At 54.3% G+C, this 12,256-nt stretch overlaps 1 protein-coding gene across 1 annotated transcript; it reads left to right on the forward strand.

The window, feature by feature from the left end:
* Positions 1–1,483: 1,483 nt before the first annotated feature.
* On the forward strand, positions 1,484–8,424 carry PIANP (PILR alpha associated neural protein). Its single transcript, XM_045871106.3, has 6 exons — positions 1,484–1,606; positions 4,006–4,065; positions 4,344–4,855; positions 5,616–5,697; positions 6,520–6,741; positions 7,067–8,424. The coding sequence occupies exons 2-6, from the start codon at positions 4,049–4,051 to the stop codon at positions 7,086–7,088; spliced, it is 855 nt and encodes a 284-aa protein (XP_045727062.1). The 5' UTR covers positions 1,484–1,606; positions 4,006–4,048; the 3' UTR covers positions 7,089–8,424.
* The last annotated feature ends 3,832 nt before the right edge of the window (positions 8,425–12,256 follow it).

The following is a 12,256-nucleotide window of genomic DNA, read 5'->3' on the forward strand; positions in this document are numbered from 1 at the left end:
TAGCCACATTAGCTTCACATGGCCATTAGACATCCAAGTGGAGATGTCAAGCAGGTTGTTGGATAAATGAGTCTAGAGCTTTGGATATAAATTTAGGACTTGCTGACATTTACATAGTATTTAAGCCCTGGGACTGGATGACATCACTGGACAGAGAATGTGGAAAGAGAAGAGAACCAAGGACTGAGGCATAGTGAGCGCTAACATTTAGAGGTCGAGCAGAAGACTGAGAAGGGAAAGCCAGTGAAGTTGAAGGGAAACTAAGAAGAGCGTGGTGTCCTACAAGTGCAATCAGAATAAAACATGATTGGGACACCTGGGTGGCTCATTCAGTTAAGCATCTGCCTTTTGTTCAGGTCATGATCCCAGGGTCCTGGGATTGAGTCCTACATCAGGCTCCTTGCCCAGCGAGGAGCCTGCTTCTCCCTCTGCCTGCCGCTCCCCCTGCTTGTGCTCTCTCCCTCTCTCTCTCTTTGACAAATAAATAAATAAAATCTTAAAATAAATAAATAAATAAATAAATAAATAAAACATGATTGAGAAGGATGGGGTAGAATGGAGTGAGAGTGGGGATAGGGGAAGCTACTTTTGCTAGAGAAGTTAGGGAAGGCCTCTCAGAGGAAGTGACATTGGATCTCAGTGAAATTTTAACGAAAAAAAAAATGTGAGTCATTGTGAAAAGCCAGGGGAAAACATTCCAGGCAGAGGGAAGAGTAAGTGCCAAGGCCCAGTGGCAGGTTAAGATCCTCTAGTTCTAGGAACGTAGATCATGTCCAATGTGGCTGGGGCATAGAGTGTGAGGAGGGGAAATCAGAAAGCAACCTAGTGGACAGGTCATATAGGGCCTTGTAAGTCACAATGAGGAGTCTGAATATTCTGAGTGCTAGAAAAGCTGAGTAATGAGACTTGATCTACTTATTTTAAAGATCATTTGAGTAGCTTCCAGGAGAATGCACTGTAGCAGGGCCAGAGTGAAATGCGGGATCAAGCCTTTGGGATAATCCAAGGATGGTTCGAGGTCTTTACCCCCACCCCCAGCCCCACCTAGATCCCCGGCGCTCTGCAATGTCCACCAGGGGCGAAACGGCCTTGGGGATGCAGAGCCTTAGGTGACTCAGAATCTCAGAAAGTGACTGGAATGACCATGGGTATCCATGGAGTTGGGTGAAAGGGGTGGAGAAGCCCGCTCCCTGGACCCCGGGAATCAGACTGTCGGTCCCGCTCCGCTGCCCGCTCCAACCCTCCACCTGGGACCCAGCTGGGCGCCAGTCCTGCGGCGCGGCAGCGGGAGGGTTAAACCGCGCGTGGCCCACCGCGGGAGGGGGAGAGGCGGAGACCTCGCGCTCGGAGCTGCCGCGCCGAGCCCAGCCGAGCCGAGCGCAGCCCGAGCCCAGCCGAGCCGAGCCGAGCCGAGCCGAGCATCTCCCGCCGCCGCCGCCGCCGCCGCCGCCCCGCGCCCCGGGCGCCCACCCCCCACCCTCTCCAGCGCCCCGGCTGCCGGCCAAACCCCCCGACCATGCCCCGTGCCCCACAAGCTCCCGCGACCCCCCAGCCCCGCGCCGCCCCGAGCGCCCGCAGCTGTCGCGCCGCCGCGCCAGGCATGCAGGTGAGCGAGAGGGACCCCCCAGGCCCCCGCCCGCGGGAGCCCGGCCCTGCCCTTCCCGACTCGGCGCCCTCGGCCCCCCGCCCCTCCCGGCGCGGTCCCAGGCCCGGGCTCGAGCCGCCGGCCCCGAGGCGCGCCTTCCCCGCCGCGCTCTCCATCCCTCCGCGGGTCCCGACTCCATCCTGCCCTCCTGGCGCAGCGGTCACAGTCCCCGCGGCTGCCTCCATCCCGCCTTCGGCTCAGCCCTCGGCTCCGTGTATCCTCCTGCCTCGGGTTCCCTTTCTGCCCTCGGCGCTGCCTGCCTCGCAGTCCCTTCGCTGACCTCCTGGTCCTCTCTTTCCTCCCCACTCCCGCCCTTTCCAGCCTGCCCGGGGAGCGCGGGCCGGTGGGAGGGGTGGGCCCGGGGCAGCGCTGGGGATGGGGCCCGGTTCCCCCACCCCAAGGCTCCCGCCCCACCCCCAGCTCGTCTCCTGCGCACAACAGGTCGGTGAGAAGCGAGGAGAGGGTGGGGGTGGCGCGCCAGGCTGGGGACTGCGGGCTTCCTGGAGGGGGTGGCTAAAGGGGATGCGGGGCTCAGGGACTGGAGTTGACGTTGGTTTGGGGGGGGATGCATAAGGCTGAGAGGCAAATGAGTCCTGGAGTCAGCTGGCCACAGATGTCCCCGTGAGCCCTTCTCCGCTTCACTGGTTCGCTCTAACCTCCTTCCTCCCTCCCTCGATCCCTCCCTCCAGCTTCCTTCTCTTCGCGTCCCTCTCTCCCTTCAGCCCACCAGGCTCCCATCCCCATATCTTTCCAGAGCTCCATATCCCTTTACATTTGAAGAAACACTTTCCAACTCCTCCATCTTTGCTGCTCCGTTTTCAGTCCCCCGTCCCTTCCTCTTCTCATCTGGTCCTCGGTATGATGTTCTCTCCTTTTCCATTTCCTTTCTCCGCGTCCCTGGTCTTTTCCACCCCTTTTCTCTCTTCCCCTTCCACTCTCTCCACTTCCCGTCCTGCCTAGACCTTTCTTTCCCTGTCCTCCTGCCCTTGCCTCTTCTTCCCCTGATCCTGCGACCCCTTCGCTTTCCGTTTCCCTCTCTCACCTGTACTCCTAGCTTGTTCTCCCTTCAGCATCCTCCAGGCTTCCAATCTTCCATACCCACACCCTTCCCAGTCCATCCTCTTTCAGGCGGACTCCTCTCCCTCCTGCTGTGCTCTGTACCCAGTTCTTCACCTTTCTTTCACCTTTCTCCTCTCCTCAGACTCTTACCATTCACCTCTCTCCCCACAGCCCACTTCCCCTTGCCCTTCCCCAGACTTTCCCATCATATTCTCCTGTTATTTTCTGAGAGCACTTAGTGTGCAGATTTAGACCCAGAATCCAGAGGACCCAGGGTGTCATATCCTCATCCACTCTGGGGAGCCTGGCCCCCCTGGATCCACCCCCTTCAGCTCTGAGAACATGTCCTTCCTCTTTCAAAACCCAACTATCCAGATTCTCCCAGGACTCTACCCAGGAGAGCTACATTTGAGGGGGTGGCCTCTCCCCAGCTCCACCTCCCTTCAGAGAGCACCTATGCATTTGGATGATTTAACATTGAGCAAAAATTATACTCTGTAGTTTCTCTCCCACCCACCTCTGTCTTTCTCTGTTTCTTCTTCTTCTTTTTTAAAGATTTTATTTATTTGACAGAGAGAGACACAGCGAGAGAGGGAACACAAGCAGAGGGAGTGGGAGAGTGGGAGAGGGAGAAGCAGGCTTCCCAGAGAGCAGGGAGCCCGATGTGGGGCTCGATCCCAGGACCCTGGGATCACGACCTGAGCCCAAGGCAGACGCTTAACGACTGAGCCACCCAGGCGCCCCTCTTTCTCTGTTTCTTTCTTTCCATCCCTCCATCCCCTATTTCCCTTCTCCTGAAGATGTAGATTCCCCGGGGCCCATCAGAAGAGAACCGCTTGGGACTCCAAGCAGGCTGGGCAGGCTGGAGTGCTCCCCTTGTGCACTCGCCACCACACACACATTCACGCACTCACTCAGATTGACTTCCTCTTCCCTCCCCCACTCTCAGACTCCCTCCCTAGCAGTAGGTGCTCAAGGAATCACAAGGTTCTTGGCTCTAAATTAAGCTCCAACAAGAGCTTGGAGCTGTGGGCAGAGGAAGTGAGAAGGCAGGAAGCCAGAGAAGTAAGAGTAGACCCCGACATGGGGAAGTTACAAGGATCTCTGGGCAGTAGTAGATAGGGGCTGGGGGCTAGACAGGAACCACTCTGGGAGATCCCCCTACTCCCCAGAAGGATGCTAAGCGGCAGCTGACAGCCTCGGAGGATCTGGAGGGTTGATCCGGGTAGGACTGGTGGCTGAACGAGCTGGGGAAGCGCTCAGGGCAGGGTTGGGATGTGACGACCCCCTCTCTCCTCCAGTAAAGGCTGAAAATCTGGGTCACAGCTGAGGAAGAGCTCAGACATGAAGTCCAAAATGTGGTAAGTTTGGCACAGCAGAGGGAGCCTGGAGTCCACTTCTCCTGGGGTCCCGGCCTCTTCCCTCCTAGGTCCACCCTGGGCCTTCCTTCCTGAGGGCCAGACCCTAGAAAGGGAGGGAATGAGGCCAATCTTCCCAAAGCGCACCTGCTTTTCCTGAGAAAGCTGGAGGGAGGCAGCCCGGGACCTCTGGTATGAGCCTGTGCTCCGCACACAATAAGCCTCACACAATAAGCCTAAGACGGACGGGCTTTGTCTCACCCTTCTCTCCCTTCTTGCAGGCCCGCACTGCTCCTGTCCCACCTCCTCCCTCTTTGGCCACTGCTGTTGCTGCCCCTCCCACCACCTGCTCAAGGTTCCTCCTCCTCCCCTCGAACCCCACCAGCCCCAGCCCGGCCCCCCTGTGCCCGGGGAGGCCCCTCTGCCCCACGCCACGTGTGCGTGTGGGAGCGGGCACCCCCACCAAGCCGATCCCCTCGGGTCCCAAGATCGCGTCGGCAGGTCCTGCCAGGCACTGCACCCCCTGCCACCCCATCTGGCTTTGAGGAGGGGCCACCCTCATCCCAGTACCCCTGGGCTATTGTATGGGGCCCTACAGTGTCTCGAGAGGATGGGGGGGACTCCAACTCTGCCAATCCTGGATTTCTGCCCCTGGACTATGGTTTTGCAGCCCCCCATGGGCTGGCAACCCCACACCCCAACTCAGATTCCATGCGGGGTGATGGAGATGGGCTCATCCTTGGAGAGGCACCTGCCACCCTGCGGCCGTTCCTTTTTGGGACCCATGGGGAAGGTGAGTGCGAGTGGGAGAGCCTGGTAGGGGGCATCTAGGGGTGGGGAGGCTGGATGAAGGCTCTACGGGCAGCAACAGAGATCTTGTCTGTTAGCTCCTCCCACAAATGTGTCAGGCTCTGTCCCGGCACAGGGGCAGAGATGAAACACCCTCTGAGCCCTGGAGGGACTCAGGTCCACTGGACAAGACAGACGTGTGAACACTCAGGGATGAGTCAATGTACTAAGTGCTCTAATAGAGGCACACACAGCATGTTTTTAGGAAAATAAGGGAGGGAGAGATTACTTTTGCCTGGGCATCAGGACACCTTCCAAGAATTGACATTGGAGCTGGACCTTGAAAATGGAGTGGGAGTATTCCATGCAGAAGAACACCTTGAATGAAAGGGACCTTCAGGGTGACATTTCTGCTCAAGGAATGCTAAGATAGGGCCAGTTTGGGGGTGGGGCTAGTGCAGAGATGGACATTTCCACCCCTAGTTTCTATGCAGAGAGAGGGGTTCTCTCTGACCTTGGAGCCTCCTCTTCATCACATGTACACAGAAGATTTGGGACTGTGGAGGAAAAGAACTAAAAACTTCAGGGAAAGTTGATGCTAAGAATGAAGGGTGGGGGGTCAGGAAAGCAGAAAGAGTTGGACATTGTGGATTCAAACGGCAACACTCCGCAAGCTTATTGAACCTGAAGCCTAATCCCATACCCCACCCCCTCTTGGCTCCTACCACCTCAGGCCTCCCTAAAACTTTCTCCCCCCCAATCAGGTGTGGACCCCCAGCTCTATGTCACAATTACCATCTCCATCATTATTGTTCTTGTGGCCACTGGCATCATCTTCAAGTTCTGGTAAGCTGCAGGGAGGAGGGTGCTGGCAGATTGGGGACCTAAGTTTGGCAATGTTTGGCTGGAAGGAGGGCAGGAGCAAGGGCAGCATTTTTGCTGGAGGTGGGCTAGGAAGTGGTGGATTTAAGTAAGAAAAACCTTGGGAAACGGTGGTAAGGATTTGGGTGGGGGAGATGGTGAAGAATCAGGGCAAATTCCTTTTCCCAGAGAAATACAAGGATAATGGGAAAGGGAGGAGAATTATTTATGTGCGCTGGGGGCTTGCAAGGGATGCCTTGGTGGGCATGCCTTGTCCCCATCTCCTCCAAGACAGAGAAAACTGACCCATTCTGCAGAGCCCCTTCTTGGGGCTGCCTGGGGAGGAGGGAGAAAGTCTGGAGGTTTCTCTGCACGCATTTGGGTCACTCAGTCCTTCACACTTTGCTGAGAGAATCATTAGACTCAGGTGTCCAGGTCATTAGCTGATTTTGAACTAGAACTAAACCTTCCAGGCGCCTGCTGAGGAGAGAAATGGCTCTTCCGGGTATGTATGGGGGAGGGGGCAATTCTGGGGGACTCTGTGTTGATGGGGAGGAGGTACTGATTCTGCGGGTCTGGACCAGGTCCGGAGGATGGTTTACATCCCTGAACCCCCTGGGGGATAGGGAAAGTAGCTTTATGGACACTCAGTCTCCAGATATTTGATATAGGGAACTGTTAAGAGGCCAGTTTCTCTGCTGTAGGATGTTGGGGTGCCTGAGGGAGGCTGGGCGTCACCAGCACTGCAGGCCCAGGATGGGGGCTTCTTAAATGTGTGAGAGAACCTCTTTCCTTCCTGTGTACCAGCTGGGACCGAAGCCAGAAGCGGCGCAGGCCCTCTGGGCAGCAAGGTGCCCTGAGGCAGGAAGAGAGCCAGCAGCCGCTGACAGACCTGTCCCCAGCTGGGGTCACTGTGCTGGGGGCCTTCGGGGACTCGCCTACCCCCACCCCTGACCATGAGGAGCCCCGAGGGGGACCCCGGTCTGGGATGCCCCAGCCCAAGGGGGCTCCAGCCTTCCAGTTGAACCGGTGAGGGCAGGGGCAAAGGGCTGGGAGGGCTGGGAGGTAAGGCAACTTTGGTCCAGAGCCTTGGTTGGGGGTGTTCCCTCCTGGGTGGGTGGGAAGGAGGTAGACCTAGACCCCACACAGCCCCTGGCCCTCCCTAGGACTGGACCAGGTCCTCTCTAGGGGACCCTTCCTTCTCCCACTCTCTGTGGATCTCTGTCCTGTTCTCACGCTGTCATTTAACTCAACTCTGCCCTCTTATCCTGGAGTCCCTTTTTTGCCTTGGACTTCCCTTTGATTCTGGCTTACCCAGTGGTTCCTGACTGTGCCCTCTCCCTCTTCCTCTCAGGATTCCCCTGGTGAATCTGTGATGCCCCCCAATGTTGGGGTGCCGCCAAGCAGGAGGCCAAGGGGCCGGCATAGCCCCCATCCCACTGAGGGTGGGGCAGCTGTGGGAGCTGGGGCCACAGGGGCTCCTGGCTCCTGCCCTTGCAAACCACCCTGGAACCCTCACTGGCCCCATAGGCAATCCTACCTGCTCACCCTCCTTTAGGTGGGGGGCCTCACATATTTGTGGCTTCTGGTCCCCCATCCCCTCCCTTGCACACTCACATGAAAGCCTTGCACACTCACCTCCACCCTCCCGGGCCATCGCACACATTTGTGCTCTTGTACAGCCAGTCTGCACCCTCTCTCCACCCACACCGCCCCTCCCCATCCCTCACATTCACCCTTTGTTTCACACTCTTCGCTCTCTTCCTCCCACATTCCAGGCTCAGCTCAGTCACTCAGTGGTCAGTGGGTGACTCTCTCGTTACCTCTCACTCGCATTTCCTGGCCCCATGTTGTGGTGTTGTGTGTTGTGCTCACACTCTCCCTCATGAACACCCACTGATCTAGTTTCTGTGGCCCCTGCATGCTGCCCCAGAGGTGGGTGGGAGGTGAGCTGGGGGCTCCTCGTGCCCCCATCTGTCATGGTCCCATCCCATTCCATGTCATGTGTTTCATCATCTCCCCCATCCCACTCCAAGGGCGTGCTCATTACCCTGAGGGCTCCCCCATGGGAATGGGGTAGTGAGGCTCCAAAATTCCCCCAGCTGCTAAATTCTGTTGTCTGGGAGATGGGTATTGGGGAGTCACCTGTTGCACTACATGAGAAAGGGGCTCCCATTTGCCCTTCCCTTCCTCCTAAGTCCCTTTTGTCTTGTCTATCCTGGCTGTCCGTGTGTGGGTCACTCTCTGGAATTCAGAGTCCCTGAGCCAGTCCTCCACTTCCAGGCCTCCCTGAGGGTCTCCCTAACTTCATCTGGGCTGCCAGGGACTGGGACTGGGCCAGCTGGTTCAAGGCCATCGGGAGCTCTGCCTCCCAATCTATCCCTCCCCTTCCTGGCCTCCCTCACACTCCTCCTCCCTGCCCTCCTTGGTTTTTTCACTTCTCCCTCCTTTTGCCTGTCCCCCCCCGCCTTCCCCTCACATTTGTCCCTACGTCTCACCATTTTTCCACCTTCTTCCTTTCTTCTTCTCTTACCTGGCTCCTATGCTGTGATATATATTTTTGTATTATCTCTTTCTTCTTGTGGTGATAATCTTGAATTCTTGTGGGATGTAAGTTTCAAAATTTTCAAATAAAGACTTTGCAAGATACTGGAGTGCCCTGGTTCTGCTTATGAACCCTAAAGAGAGGAGAGGGAGGCGGCAACAGGCAACCAAGAAGGGAGGAAAAGAAGGATGGGAGGTTGGAGGGAAACCTTTAAGATTCAGTGTGAACTGGCCTGCTCTGACCTGGAGTTAGGGTTCCTGGGCTTCTTTTTAAGGGGGGTAGGAGCAGAGGGAGAGGGAGAAAGAGAATCTTAAGCAGGCTCCCAGCCCAGTGGGGAGCCCGACGTGGGGCTTGATCTCATGACCCTGGGATCATGACCTGAGTCGAAATCAAGAGTCAGGCGCTTAACTGACTGAGCGACCCAGGTGCCCCTTGGGCTTTAACTTGGGAGAGAATGGAAGGGAGAAACTGAAGGGAGCAGCCAGAGCAAGAGAAACTAGAGTGGCTTGCTTGTTACTTGCCAGTGAAGGTCAAGAGAGACCATGAGAAAGGAGACAGAGAAAAGGGACAGGCAATGAAGCAAGCAAGAAAAGGAGGAGAGAGCTGATAAGACATATGGAGGGCAAGGAGTGAAAGGAGGAGAGAAAAATGGAGTAAAGAGGAAGAGGTGAGAGGGGCCACAAGAAAGAGGCTGCCCTGCTTGGTTTATTTTCTGCCTTGCTCCTAACTCACCCCCATCTACAGCTGCCCCCCCAAAAGCTGTGCAGCATTAGAACCCCTGTGGTTAACTCTCCCTAGCTTTCCCCACTCTGCCCTCTCTGAAGGAGAGGCGCTGCTAGGGTGTGGGGGTGGAATCAAGGGGTATGTCTGGGGGAGGGAACACAGGCTGCCCAGCTGGGATCAATCACCTCTGAGCCCCCCATTCTAGGTTTGGCTCTAGTGACAGCCTTGCAAGAGCCCCCACATCAGCCTCTCAGCTGCTGCTAGGCTCTGTTGCCACGGTAACCACCCAGGTCCCATTTCTCCCCCACCCCCATCTGTGCCCCACTTGCTCCCTGGAAATGGGGAGCTCCAGGGAGGAGACTGTAGTGAGCGAGTCTGGGCTGCCCCAGACTCTGAATGCCTCCATGTATTTATCTTTGCAGCTAGAATTAGGAGTGTATAGGTGTTGGTAGGTGTGTGTTTTAGGTGTTGGGGAGCTTTACTGTCTACTCAAGGAAGTGTGGCTGAATCCATATAGCACACAATGGTGAGTGGGGAGGAGGGAGCATATTTCTCAGGACCAGAGCAGTATATACTTTCAGGGCATCAGTCTCCCTAAGAAAAACAGAGTGCTACAGAGGAAAAAGGCAGAGCAGGGGCAGAAGGAGTCATGAACCAACTAAAAGCAGAGGTGCAAAGCCAACAGCTGCTGAGGAGGGCTCCTGGTCAACCCAGTGGGGCCTGTAGAGATCCCAGCAGCAGCTGGTGGAGGGAGAGGGCTGGATGGAACATGAGGGTGCAGGAAGAGGTGCCGAGCACATGGGTCGGGGGCAGTAAGAGTGAGATCTGAGGTGGATGGGAGAAGAAGCCTCACTAACCTTTCCCTTCTTTCCCCCCAAGAATCTAGTCTCTGTCAGGTCAGGGTGGGGGGGCGAAAAGGAGCACTGGCTTAGAAGGGGAAGGAGCTCAAGTGCCTGGAGAGCACACTGGGGCTCTATCACCCTCTGCCAACTGTAGTTCTTCTGAGGGACAGTGTGACCCCGAGGCTCATCCATATGCAAAAGGCATGCATGAAGGCCCCTAATGAAGAGGGAATTAATTATTGCCTGATTAGCCTGCTGTTTCTCTAAATTTAAATAAATTAAAATACACCAGCAAGACACTGGGAAATCCTACCTGTTCCTTCTCCCTAAATGCCCTCCTTCCCCATGGAAAGTCATATGGCAGGGAAAGACAGGAGAAAGGAGATGTCCTAGTCTTCCCAGTTGTCCTAAAGGAAATATCCCAAACTACCTCACATCGTCAGGATAACCACAAAGAGTTGGGAGGCCCTGGGGAACAGATCCTAACCTCTATCTCTCATGAAACTGAAACAGACTATGGGGCCTTTGGAGGTCCTTGAAGGTTGCAAGTGGTTGAGCAGAGAGTCACTGCTTAGTGAGAGACCAAAAATACAAAAAAATGGTCATACTACCCTTTTGGTTCTTGGAGGCCACACATCACAAGCACCACTGGGACCAGCATCTCTCATCACTATACTTTCTTTGCCTCCTGAGCTGTGCGTCAGATGACTCAGCCAGGCTTCTCTTAAGCATTTTTCTGGAATGCTTACCATTATGGCTCAGACCAAACCAGGAAATGGGGAAGCCCCCAGGAGGAGGGATCTCCCAGGCAGAGCTCAGGGTGTGGAAGTGATTCAAGATGGAAACAGTGTGCCAGCTGGAAAACCCCAGGCTAAAATTAACAGCCCTCCTCCCCCTACGCCCCACATTTAACTCTAAAGCTCTTCTGTAAAGAGTTCAAAGCACTTAAAAAACTGGCTTCTTATAGCAAGGGCAGGAGCAGGGCTGACAGTTGGAGACACTGAGGCTCAGGGAGTACCAGTTAATGAAAATAGGAAAAGAATAAGAGGACCACCGGGACTTAGAGTGATTACTACGATTTTGCTCCCACTTCTTTACCTCAGTCCCCAAAGTCAACGTTTCTGGAATTAGCCATTTCTAACCCATGCAGCAACTAGGTCTGGTCACATCTGAGCCCTTAAGATCTTATCCTGCCAACTGTTGCTATTCAGTTAACACAGACTGAGTGCAGAGCCCAAAAAATATGGTTGAGAGAGGAGACATTTTCAAAAGGATATAAACTATAATTACAAACCAAGGATACGTATCTCCTATTTAAACCTTTAACTTAAATGTTTATTTTTAGGTGTTTTTTTGCTACTTTCTTGCTGTGAAAAAAAAAATCACTTAAATCTTCAGTCTTATTTTCATTATCTGTAAAGAGAACATTACAATTATTTTTATTTGCGTTGTTTTGCTTTCTAAGCAAGGGGCTATTACTGTTAGTAGGAAGGACTTCAATTCTGCTTCAGCCAAAATAGAGCTCAGCTCAAGGGGATTCTGGCCAGATCAGGGTGCAGACAGCATTCATTTACTCAAATAGCATATATTTATTCAGCATCTGCTTCGTATTCAGCAAAGCAGTGGGAAGGATACCATGTACGAGACCGTTTCTTCCGTGAGAAACGGACAATCTTGCTGAAGAGTCATGTATATGAAATAGTTAAAAGAGCAACAAAAGGTACAGACTAAATGCTGTGGAAATTCAGAGAACGGAACCGTTATGTGTTCGAGCAATCCCGTAAGGCTTCCTGAAAGACTTTACAGTGTTCATTTATGCGACAGACGTTTACTGACCACTCACTAAATGCCTGGCTCTGAGGATACGGCGGTATCAAAGCCCTTGCCCTCATGAAGCCGATATTCCAGCAGGAAGAGGTGGACAGCAAACAATATAATATCAGGGGGTGATGAGTGCTCTATTTAAAAGTAGAGCAGGGGGGCGCCTGGGTGGCTCAGTCGTTAAGTGTCTGCCTTCCGCTCAGGTCATGATCCCAGGATCCCGAGATCGAGCCCCACATCGGGCTCCCTACTCAGCGGGAAGCCTGCTTCTCCCTCTCCCACTCCTCCTGCTTGTGTTCCCTCTCTCGCTGTCTCTCTCTCTGTCAAATAAATAAAATCTTAAAAAAATAAAATAAAAAATAAAAGTGGAGCAGGGTGAGGAGATAGAGATGTGGATGGGGGCAACAAGAACATAGAGACTCAAAGCCAAGAGTACGTGGTGTGGTCAGGGAGAGGTTATCAGTTACTCTTGGGGCCTAAGTAGGGACCTCAGAAAACAACTGACATATCCTCATCCCTTCCCGCAATTCAAAGCACTGAGATATTGAGAGTATAACGAAAAATAATGGTAACTTCCTACATCAGTTTATTCTACGCTGAGGGAAGGGAAACG

This window comes from Mirounga angustirostris, unplaced genomic scaffold, assembly GCF_029215605.1.
Source record: "Mirounga angustirostris isolate CCGP_5_RB_7025 unplaced genomic scaffold, mMirAng1.0.hap1 SCAF_5, whole genome shotgun sequence".
In the NCBI taxonomy this organism is placed as follows: Eukaryota; Metazoa; Chordata; class Mammalia; order Carnivora; family Phocidae; genus Mirounga; species Mirounga angustirostris.

Bases quoted from the DNA above. Each gene is read 5' to 3' on its own strand.
- PIANP (XM_045871106.3), top strand. The intron at 4,856-5,615 runs GTGAGTGCGAGT...CCCCCCAATCAG, and splicing joins TTTTGGGACCCATGGGGAAG to GTGTGGACCCCCAGCTCTAT. The intron at 5,698-6,519 runs GTAAGCTGCAGG...CCTGTGTACCAG, and splicing joins GGCATCATCTTCAAGTTCTG to CTGGGACCGAAGCCAGAAGC.